Raw genomic sequence first — 12226 nt, forward strand, 5'->3', positions numbered from 1 at the left:
TACCCCATTTATACCTTAAATAATATAATACATTCATTGAAATATAAAATATATGTATAAGAATCCTATAAACCACAACATAAAAGATGTCATTTTTAATACCTTCTTTAACAAAACATACACCAAAATCCCATTTTAATTACATGTACCTCTTTGTTTTAACAAAAAATATATTGTTACAAAATAATATGTAGTTTTAAATAGGATTACAGTTTTGATTCAGTGAGCCAATTGAAAGTTTGGGGTTTTCTATTAGCCTGTGGATTTATCAGTATATTAATAATACTAGGTCTATCTGTAACGGCAACAGCAGCCTTTAGAGCAGTTTGTATTTCTTCCACAGTGCGACAGAGATGACCAGTAGCACCGAACATTTCCATCATCTTCTCGTATCGAACTTCAGTTGATAATGCTGTAGGTGGTGTACTAAAAAATGGAAATGATTATTAAGATAACAATATTTCTTCGATGAATGTGTTTAAGGCAATATAGAAGTGTATATTTTTGTGGTTATCATTTTAGTGTTACATATTGTTATATATATACTAATATTATAAACGCGAAAGTAACTTTGTTACCTCTTAATGGGGGAGGCACCCCTCCCTGTTGGCGGTTGGTGTACTATAATTAGTTTTATGAATTTCGCGCAGTTCATCGAGTCATTTGTAAGTCGAAAAATTTAAGCTAATTTATTTAAAGTTGAACATACCATTGAGCAATATCTCCACTAGATTGAATATCTTTCATCATTTCTTTGTCAAATCCACTATAAATTCCATTGTTATTAACAATAATAATGATCACGGGCAGTTTATACCGGAACATCGTTTCAATTTCCATTCCTGTTACAGAAAAATATTATTTGGAGTAAATTTTATAGTATATTGTTTATACATTTTTAGAATAAAATTTGTGCCGTTTTTCAAAAACACTGATATTATAACCATCTACATACAGAAATTTCTTGTAACTAAACTTACCAACTAGGTCGATAAAGTGATATGAATAAACTCTCCTAATACTTTTTTTATTGATTGCTCTACCTATAATTACACTAGCCCTAATCACTAGAATAATTGGTACTGAGTAATGAATACCCAGATTGTTAAAATTATTTTAATATTGTAGAAACTATTAATTAGGTATGAAGTTTAAATTTTTCGGGAATACCTGAGAATCCAAATGCTGAATCGCCTTCGACACAAATAACTCTCTTATTAGGAGCGTAATCACGACACCACATTGCTGCTGCAACAGCGAAGCCAGGTCCTACCTAAAAATTTAATTAAGAATCATAAAATTACAGTTTGTAAAATTAACATAACTTTTCTTTCTTATATAATATGCTATTACTCACTCCCATGGTTCCAAATGTTCCCGCGTCAAGTCTGTGCCTAGGTTTATTATTTAAGAGCAGTCCTCTACCGATGTCCATGGTATTAGCACCCTCGCTCACAATAATAGAGTCTTGTGGTATATTTGCTTGCACTGTTTTAAATACTGCATAGTAATTTAATGGTACAGATTTGTCATTAGATTGGGCCTGAAAGTATTTTTAAATGTCATTTTCATAGGATTCAATTCTTAATTTATTCCTACAATGCATTTCAATAATTAATAAATAACAACTTCCAGAACTTGATATTATAAGTATGCTGTATTCATTTATAGAAACTTATAATCTTTATATAATTTAGTAAGCGGTAATAATTTACTACCACTACTTATATGATTGTAAAGTATAAATTAAAAATATATTATTTGTTTTTAAACTAATTTGTGTTTGAAAGCAAGTGTATTTTTTAATGTTCGGTGATACCTCTACGAATTCCGTATTTTTCATCTGCTTTTCTTTTAAAGCCTGCCACCAGCTGCTGGACGTTTGCAAGGAATACTTTTTCTCAGTCAGTTTTTGAGTTAGCGCATCTACAAAAGGTTTTATGTCGGAATGTACAGCTATTTCAGACTTGACGCTGTTGTGTAATTCTTCTGGGGTTATATCAACCTGTAATATTAATTTAATAATTGAAAAATGTATCAAAACCATTGTATGATTTTGTGACATGCAAGTATAAGGCGTCACTGGCTTACGATTGTTTCTGTATTTTGTATACCTGAATGATTTTAACGTCAGGTGCATATCTAGGCGTCTGACCAAAGTGCAGCATCCAGTTCATTCTAGCTCCTAGCAGTAATATGACATCGGCCTTTAGTAACGCCTGTGTGCGGGCCGTGGACACGCAGAATTCGGAATTATCCGGAACTACGCCTTTCCCTGGAAATATTTTATGTCCAATTACTTTCCATCGAAATATACATTTTCATGACCATTTAGACAAATTTATTGCAACATTAATTTATTTATGAGGTTTATTTATCGAACTAGTCATTTAGTGGGTTAATTATTAATAAAGAATTTAAATGTTACCCATAGGTGTCGGCAAAAAGGGAACTTTTGTAACGTTGACAAGTTTGCACAAGGATTCTTCGGCTTTTCCATAGGCAGCTCCCTTCCCCACGATTATAAGTGGTCGCTCAGCTTTTGAAAGTAATTCTGCCGCTTGTTCGACAAGTTCTGGATCAGGGTGAGCTAGCCTCGCTGGTCCTGTCGCGTAGTAATCCAGAGGTACTTTATCTTCATCTACTTCAGCCTGAAATATAACGAATAATAAAATTACATCTTCCCATGTGGTTTAATTCCGGTTATTTTTTTAAATAGTTATTTATAATGCAATTGAAATAACAATAATAATATAAATTATTAATTATAAATATATAAAATAAATAAAATAAAATAACAAAAAGTAATTGTACTGCTGATTATGCGATATTACGAAATGAAAGGAAATACTAGTTTGCTTCGGTTGTAGCCAGAAGAATAAGTTTTTTCCAAGCTTTTAGCTTTCAATAAGGGATAGTTTAAAACAAAAATAATAATAATTAAACGAAAAACTAAATTGAAATTGTCAAATTGATTGCCAATCGTAATTACTGAAATATTTAAAATAAAAGTTATTCTTTACCATGAGCAAAGTTGCAGGCATATCCAGATAGGCAACACCAGGTCTGCCCGAGGACGCGTACCGAACGGCCTTCTCCACGTGCAAAGGTATGAGTCGTGCTGACGGCGGTCTGAACGCATACTTGCAGTACAGACGGCTGGACTCCACCTAGTAATTACATATATTTTTTCATTCCAAACAATTTTAAGCTTGAAAATACTATGTCCGCATTGGGCCAGTATGGTGGAATAATCTCCAAACTATATTAAGAGGGAAGGAGACCCGATAATGGTTCATTTAGGCTGTTACTCTGGTGTACTATAAATGGATAACGTCAGTCCATCTATAATAATATTTATATTATATTTTTAATTCTTACTTATTTATAGTTAAGGGCTTAAAGTTAATAATTCTTATGTATATAAATGTTTATTAATATATATATATATCGGAGCGTGGTTACTTTAGTTGTTAATTTGGATAATTAATGAATCGAGTAGTTGGCAATAATGTTTGATGGCTGATTTACTTATAAGAGCGGGTCACCCCGAATGGAGTTGTAAGCGTCATGGCAACGCGAGTCGTTATGTTTTGACAAGCTTCTCGAATGCGATGGTTGCTTGCAAACCCATTTGCTCTTAATCGAGATGAATTATTGTAATCCTTTGATATTATTGTGGTGTACGATTATTGAATCAATGAATACAATGATTAGACGATATTAAATACGTTTTATTTTGTGAATATCTCCATTGCACGCCCACATAGTCCTCCAAATGTCGGATCAATCCCGAACACAACTGTTCGGCATCCTGCTTCTCCGACATCAGAAGTGGGATCAGAACACATATCAGACCACGCAGGCTCACTCAGCAAGTTAACAACGCCAAAGCTCAAGCAAGCAAGAAATACAATGGACGTCTCGAAGAAAACATCCCCGCTGACGTGTTTTTCCTGCGGCGAGCGAAGCCACATATCGACGCGTTGTGCGAAGAAGGAAAAACAAAACAAGCGAGTCGATTGTGGAACGTCGAGTGGATGTCTGCACGATGAAGCCAACTGTAGGCTTATTCTTTATTGATAACGGTGGGCAGTTTTCATTTTGTTTTGATTTTGGTGTTAACAAATTACTTGGTAAGAGAAAGCACAGCATAGTGACCCTACTAGAGATTGACTTGGTGACAAAATTGGCCTTGGTGACAAATGATGGCCTTGGTGGCAAGTGACAGCCTTGGTGGCAAATGACAGCCTTGGTGGCAAATGACAGCCTTGGTGGCAAATGACAGCTTTGGTGGCAAGAGATTGACTTAGTGGCGTAAATAGACCTTGGTGGTCTTGCTGGTCGCTTACCTTGTAAAGTTATGCTGCTAGAGAATATTATGCTATTGAGATAGCATGGACGGTTATAATATTCATCGTGTGGTGGTCAGAATGGCCAAGCGGGTTATGATGTGTACATTTGTTGTTTTATTGTTCACAGACGAGGAGGTTTACAGCAACGAGACACACGAGGACGTGTGATAGTTCAGGATGGCCGTATCGGAGCGTGGTTACTTTAGTTGTTAATTTGGATAATTAATGAATCGAGTAGTTGGCAATAATGTTTGATGGCTGATTTACTTATAAGAGCGGGTCACCCCGAATGGAGTTGTAAGCGTCATGGCAACGCGAGTCGTTATGTTTTGACAAGCTTCTCGAATGCGATGGTTGCTTGCAAACCCATTTGCTCTTAATCGAGATGAATTATTGTAATCCTTTGATATTATTGTGGTGTACGATTATTGAATCAATGAATACAATGATTAGACGATATTAAATACGTTTTATTTTGTGAATATCTCCATTGCACGCCCACATAGTCCTCCAAATGTCGGATCAATCCCGAACACAACTGTTCGGCATCCTGCTTCTCCGACATATATATATATATATATATATTATAATAAATGCGAAAATAACTCTGCATATCTGTCTGTTTCACGGTCAAACCACTAAACTGAACCCCCAAAGAAGGACACCCGACAACTAATCTTTGAAACGCGAGTGAAGCTGATGGTTACAACTAGTATTTGAGTTGTCAGAGATAAATCCAATTTCATCAATTTATTTTTATTGTGCTGTGAAAACATGGTGATGGAATTTGCCATTCGAATTGGAGCAGCTTGTTTGAACGATGCTCCCGCTCCTAACGAGGAGGACCCCTATCTTTAGCAGAAGTGAGGCATTTACAAATTGTGACATTAATGATAAATACATTTAATCGTTTCATCGATTGTAGCTTTATATAATGTAGAGGTTAAAATGAAACAATTTAAAACTGATTCTATTTGCATTAATGACGCGACAATAAAAAAAAATGTATAGTGTCACGAGTATCGATACTTGTGACACTATACATTTTTTTTTAACGACCATATAACATACCATATCAATCCTTCGTAATTGTATAAATGTATATATTGGAAATTCGAAAATGTTGTACATATTTAAAATTTAAATGATTCTAATAATTATATCAATTTCTTGTTTTTAATTTATTCAATTCGAACAATTTATCTTTCAATAGCAAGTCCGAAAACGTAAAATTCATTAACAATTCCTAATTAATATTAGGAATATATTTGAGAGAGTTTTTGTGGTGGTTAAGAATTTAATTACAATATTATATGCATTAATTATCATTTTCGTTAGTGTAGTATTATTAGTATTTTTAATCATTAATATTGGTTTGGCATGAGCCTAGTAGATATCTCATCGCGAATTTAATATATTATATTTGTACATAGAGAATTTATTGTAGATAAAACACATTTTTTAGTCACCAAGTAATTAAGGCGTCATGATTGTCATCCATCATTTTCCAAAGTTCATATTCCAATATTTTTATCAATTTTATCAAAATATAACGAATATCCATATCTTTTGTTTTATCTTGCCTCACGTGTATTATATCTTTACTTTTAACAATTAGAGACAGTACCTAAAAAAACTAGGGTGTCGTATCGATTTTAAACTTTGCAAGGTTATATGTACAATATACACTATAATACTACCATAAAGCTAATATAGTGTAGGAGCTAATACTAATAGTAAATATTTTGAGTTTGTATGGGACTGGACTAGAGACATTACATTAATATATGAGACTCTTTACAATGGTGCCTACTATCACCAAGCTCTATACCTGCAGCCATTCTTGGAAGCCTCCAATGCCTTCATGATCTTCTGGACACGAACCCGCGATGACTATAAGTGGCCAGCAGTTCACCTGTGCATTGGCCATACCCCCTATACAATGTAGAAGACCAGGTCCAGACACAACAAGACATACTCCCGGTTTACCTAAAACAATGAACTATATGTTTGATAATGGCATAGTTTTAGTGTAATATAATTTACAGAAATGTATATTTGAAGAAAAGAATATGTATTATAAACATCTTTGATAACTAAATATATTGTATATAAGTTACAATGTTTTATTTATTCATGTAACAGATTTCATAACTTTGATTTAAATTAACTTAATTACAAAAAATGCAAATTAACTAAAAGCAATTGTTACTTTATTTGAGTAGGCTCATAAAAAGTAAATTTGAGTCATTCTTTAAAAAAATAAAAAAAACTAGTACCAGATCAGTGTACATATTATATGAAAAGAACAACATTAAGTATAAACTTATTTCTTATCTTAGTTTTTTTACTAGTATTTTACTGAAATGTAGTATTTAAATATGTTTGAATAATAATTAGATCAATAAACTTAACTACAACTAAATGAAAGGAAATCATTTCCATATTGTTATTCTACATGATAATAAATAACGTAAAGAGATTAAAATGATAATAAAATTAAATTAAGGAGATTACGTGGTACATAATATCGAGCTATTAAAACTATTTATTAAATCACATGAATCTTGATTATAATTACGAAATTCAAATTGTTAAGTAGATTATCAAAACATTTGTAAAATTTAGTTTGTTTTATCATCAGTTTATTACTCTGAAGTACTTAAACAATCTTAATTTAAATTCAATTATGTGTTAGTTTTTTATGCTTATATTTTAATCAGCGACCATTAAGTTCTTTCAAATTGCTCCATGGACAGAATAATATCCAATCAATTATTTTAAACATGAATTGTTAGTTATATACTAAATTATATTTCACTGTATAAATTTGACAGTATTTATAATGTTATGTTTCGCTGATTATATTTTAGAATAATTATAATTGATGTCAATTAAGATATAAGCAGAGAACAAATGTAATAGATTATATGGATGTATGAAATTAATCATGTATTTATAAGATAAGGTTTTTAGGCAATTATGATTATTTCTAATAAGGAACACAATTGAAACAAAAAAAAAATAATTAAAGGGAATACAATTACTACTTAGTTTTTTTTTTTTTAAATTATTATAATTTAAAAATAGATACAGTATGAATAAGTAATTTTTGAAAATTCTCTTTGTAAATTTTTACCTTTTAAATAATATTTTTTTTGTCAAAACAACATTATATGACTTAGTTATGTAACAGAGTATGTATATTGTACTCTAGCTAGTGATTTGTTAATAATAATTTTAGAAGTAAAATATTTACCCGTTAAATAGCCAATAGCTTGTGCTGCATAACATGCTGCTTGCTCATTGCGCATACCAACATACTTAATGCCTGCAGCTTGAAATGCAAGTGATGTCTCGATCACTGGAATACCAACAATCCCAAAGACATATTCAATACCCTGTAAAAATATTTTAGAATTAGTCCATTTTTATTTTATACAACTTATTACTTTACAAAAATTTCATTAAGGTGTTTTGATAAAATTCTAAACATATCTAGCTTATTTCAGTTAATAAATATTGGCCACAATATTTGAACATAACATGATGTCAAAATTAGAATATACCATATTCTCAATGAGTTAAGATTCAATTTCAACTAGTTAACCTTTAGATCCCCACCATAAAAATTGTTGAAGAGAATGTATTAAATAACACAAACCTGTTTTTTTAAGCTTTCGGCCAGTATATTATTTCCATCAATCCCCATAGCTTGGTTTAACTTTGGTGAAACGTGAAAAGACCTACGGAATAAGGGTTGTGCAAGTCGCGTTAATCGTCCTAACAACATTTTAATTGTAATATTTACATAAAAGTGATTATAAATATATAATTCGTCGAAAAACCAACAAACGAAATGAGTCTCTATCTCGTTGTTAACTTACTAAAAACTTTATCAGTTATTGTAAAACTCGCAGCAAAAAAGTTATTTATTTTTATCATAAAAACAATAAAGTTATCAGGTAGGTGAATTATAAAATATTTTACGATTATCACGACAACACAAATTTCGTCAGTGTTGGACACTTGATGAATTTAATCTAAGACCTAAGTACATATTTTTTATTCGCGAAGTCGATAACAGTTTTTTTAGCTATGTAATATGCATGAGTTTACAACTTTGTTTTGACGTACAAAATTAGTACAGATATTTTGATAGCTGACTTAACGCTGTCACTGTGACAGTTGCTCTTTTGTAACTGTCAGTAACTGTAACTGTCATTTTGAATTCATTTACACAGTCGCGCGACTGACGATTTTACAGTTTACGTTATTCTCGCAGTGCGCTTTGACAGTAATCTCACTAGTAGCACGGAGCACGGACGAGTGAAAACTTTAGTTAGCGCTATCTTTATAATAGCGAATTGGATAGAAATAATCACTAATAATAATAGAAAATAAATATTTTACATAATTATTAACGTCTTATTTGAAGTCGTCTCTTTAACAATTTCACAAATATAATATCTGGAACAATACTTTATAAAGCATTTAGTTTTCGATATATGTAGGTACTTACATTACTAATGGCTCGGATTTTAAAAATAAAAAGCAAATGGAGCGCGCTGAGAATTATAGTACAGGAACAAAAGGGAATAGAAGATCAAATTTCCATCTGCCTTTGGTTTTATAATCTGAGACTGATATGTACTTCAAGAGTCATTACTTATTAGTATAAAAAAATACATTTCTTCAATTGCAAAAAATTGCTGATGCATCTAAAACTTAATCGACGTTATTTATTGCAAGTCGGATTACAAAAGAAAACCACGCTAACGTTTAAACGGATATAATATGTAATGTCGATTGGCGAAGCAAATCGCGAGTGTAAAAGTAATAGATTATTATGTAACAAAAACGACACAATTTTTGATAATAGCAGTGATTAACTTGTGCCAGATATATACGTATATATTATGTATACATATAAGGAAACGAATAACTTCAAGTTAATATTGTGTATAACTTCTAGTCTAGTCTATTTTATTTATATTTATTTGTCCATTGTCATTAGAAATTAAAAAAGTGCTGAAGAAGAAGTTGTTATGGTCTCATGGATAATAAATGAATATTTAAAAAAATGAATATGACCTAGCTCATTATTACATGTAAATATGTTATCTTTGTACGTTTAAACAAATTATTGTGATAACGATTACGGCTGAAAACAATGTATTGACTGAGGTTGATGCCAGCTGATCTTCGACGGTTGGTTGGTAGTTCGATTTGAAATTTCATAAAATAATAATACGAGTCACTAATGCGACGAAAGTTTTAATAAAATCTTTTTCTTTAACAATGTTGAAAGTATAAGCTAAAGAAATTTAATTTCAATCTACTGTTTATAAAGTTTTATTGTACCTACTTGAAAAAAAAAAAAAAAAAGAAATGCTATTTATTGAATTAATTTTATAATTTTAGACTCAACTCCATTAATTTTGATATATTGTATATATTTTATAAGGAAGTAACTAAAAGTATTCTTGCAAAATATACCCACTGAGCAAGCACGTCATTTAATTGAACACCGTTCGCTTTGCTGTCTTTGCACTCAATGAAGGGAAATTTTAAAAAAATATGTTACTGAAAACGGACAAAAATTTGCCCATTTTCTGCATAAATATAAATCAGACTACTGCTACTACTACTACTACTACTACTACTAGTTTACTGAGATTGGAGCAACTACCACTACTAGTTTACTGAGATTGGAGCAAGCGACGTGTTATTGCCCACGAGAGTAAATTCGTTAAATTCAAACCGCACATTAAACGGGAAAATGGTTCTTGATATTATGTTGGTATAGGGCATTTCTAACTGAAGCTCTTATAAAAGTCATTTATTGTGTACCATTGCACTTTGAGGAAACTATAAAAAATTGTCACTGTGTCGCAATTAAATCGAATAAAATGCCGTTTAGCCGTTTTCCTATTTTACTATCACAACGATCTAGTTGCAGTTTAGCGAAAACTGTTTCGGAATGTTTCGAGACTGTTACAACGTAGAATCAAATTCACTTGGTTGTTGGGTTTAGTTCAAGCCCGTCTGGGTAGGTTCCATCACTGATCATATATCCTATCGTCAGCCAGAAATTATTTGTACTGTTCTGGTTTCGAAAGTGAGTGAGCCAGTGTAACAACCGGTACAAGGGATTTAACATCTTAGTTCTCATGGTTGGTGGTGCAATTGCGATGTAAGCATATCTTAAAAATTCTTACGGCGCCAATGGGCAGTGGTAACTATTTATAATTGGCCCATTTATCCGACCACCTACCAATGTTATAATAATAAAAAAAGGATGGCCCCATGTTTCGATAAGGCTGCCATTTATTTTAGGGAAGAATAGTTGATTTTGGATGGAAATAGAACCGGGAACGTATCGTAATCGTTATAAATGAATAGAATTGGCTCGCAAATATGGCGAATTTAGCATTGAAAGATCTCTTCGGTGCTGTCATTCTCAATTGTGCCAACAATTTGCTGCACATTGCAAGATAAAGATCTTCTATGAAGCATTTCATTGTATATTACATTCTGTGAAAGCCGAGTCATGATCATATTTTATTTTCTATATTTCGGCCAAAATTATAATGATTGTAACGAGAAACATGTAAGTTGATAACATAAATATTAAAGATCGCATTTTGCAGCAAATTAAATATCTTGCACCGTTTCGTATTTCGGTCTATTCCATTGACCATGAACTGTAACCAGAAAAATGAAAGAAAAGCATGCAGTTCGAATGTACAGTATCTATTGTTCGTAAAGCATTTGCTAAATTATCTTATATATTTATACTATTCCATATAATTATTTATTTAATTAAAATACATTTTATTTTGTGTTCTACTGTATTAAGAACGATATAACAAAAACCCTATTGGATTTATCCGTACATCGGTGTTCGTTGTCAACACTTACAGACTTAAAACTATAATCATATTACTTTCGTCTTCAAAATTCTTTCATGTTGAGTTCCAATTGTATTTCATCACAACGATTGCATATCGAAACAAAATCAATTGTTTGACATAATTTGCTAACATTGCTCTTATTCTCTGTTTAGAGGACTTCTGTCCTTTTCCGTATGTTTTCCAAAACCGAAAAATGTATATGTCGCAGCCAACTGGTTGAATAAGCTTTTTAATTAACAGTCTAGACACTTTACTAAATTATACTCCGTTCAACTAGAGGCCTGAATAACATCGGCAAAAACGTCTTCAATTCATAAAATAGGGGCTCTCATGTAAATAAAAATATTAATAATGATAGTTTAGGTTGGAACATAACTATTTGGCTAAATGCTAAATATTTATATTAACGCGCATTGAGACAGATATTTTTGAAAGGTTTTGACATCATAACTACTAGTACTAACTAGGTACTTATTAACGCCACCGCAGCAAAAAAGGATTGGTTTTTTAGAAAGAGTGTGAAAATCTCTAAAACAGGGGATCACCCCCTTAGTTTATGCTACTAAGAGTATGGATATAATAAAATATAACAATTTGAAGCAATTTACACCGTTTTCAGTACTGCACAAGACAAGTAAGCTACAAGATTCTGAAGTTCAAGCTTAAATATTATGGCGATAGATTAACTCTCAAAAATAAGTCTATCGAGGAGACGTAATAAGTACTAGCTTATATAGCGCCATACCGGGAAAATCGAAAATTCCCAAAAAGAAACATTTGAGTTTGAGTATTCAGTGAAAACAGTCTGCGTCGACTATTGTGCAGCAGCGGCCACTCTTGATCGAAATGCGCACAGAAATTAGTCGATAGGAATTATAGTCAATCTGCATAATGTTGCAAAGGTTCAGTGCCGCTGGACTACATATTCTAGAGTTCGAGGCACTTAGAAAAGCC

The 12226-nt window shown here is 31.9% G+C and overlaps 1 protein-coding gene across 3 annotated transcripts; it reads right to left on the bottom strand.

The window, feature by feature from the left end:
* Positions 1-22: 22 nt before the first annotated feature.
* LOC125069875 (2-hydroxyacyl-CoA lyase 1) lies at positions 23-8497 on the bottom strand. Of its 3 annotated transcripts, none has more exons than XM_047679478.1 (12): positions 8493-8497; positions 8020-8101; positions 7615-7756; positions 6187-6344; positions 3024-3170; positions 2429-2651; positions 2115-2275; positions 1820-2005; positions 1358-1543; positions 1171-1273; positions 710-842; positions 23-426 (listed from the first exon to the last, which is right to left on the bottom strand). In XM_047679478.1, exons 2-12 carry the CDS (start codon positions 8065-8067, stop codon positions 207-209), a joined length of 1707 nt encoding a protein of 568 aa, XP_047535434.1. In that variant the 5' UTR covers positions 8068-8101; positions 8493-8497; the 3' UTR covers positions 23-206. The 3 variants fall into 3 exon arrangements, with proteins under 3 accessions (XP_047535434.1, XP_047535433.1, XP_047535432.1); XM_047679477.1 differs by lacking the exon at positions 8493-8497 and adding an exon at positions 8243-8478; XM_047679476.1 differs by lacking the exon at positions 8493-8497 and having other exon boundaries at positions 8020-8478.
* Positions 8498-12226: the final 3729 nt, after the last annotated feature.

Source organism: Vanessa atalanta, chromosome 16 (genome assembly GCF_905147765.1).
Source record: "Vanessa atalanta chromosome 16, ilVanAtal1.2, whole genome shotgun sequence".
NCBI lineage: Eukaryota > Metazoa > Arthropoda > Insecta > Lepidoptera > Nymphalidae > Vanessa > Vanessa atalanta.

Excerpts from the sequence above, each read along its gene's own strand:
- LOC125069875 (XM_047679476.1), bottom strand. The coding sequence starts at position 8,148 with ATGTTGTTAGGACGATTAACGCGACTTGCACAACCCTTATTCCGTAGG. Across the intron at positions 2,276-2,428 it reads CTTTTTGCCGACACCTATGG|GGAAAGGCGTAGTTCCGGAT; the intron begins GTAACATTTAAA and ends AAATATTTCCAG. Across the intron at positions 427-709 it reads AGTGGAGATATTGCTCAATG|TACACCACCTACAGCATTAT; the intron begins GTATGTTCAACT and ends TCCATTTTTTAG.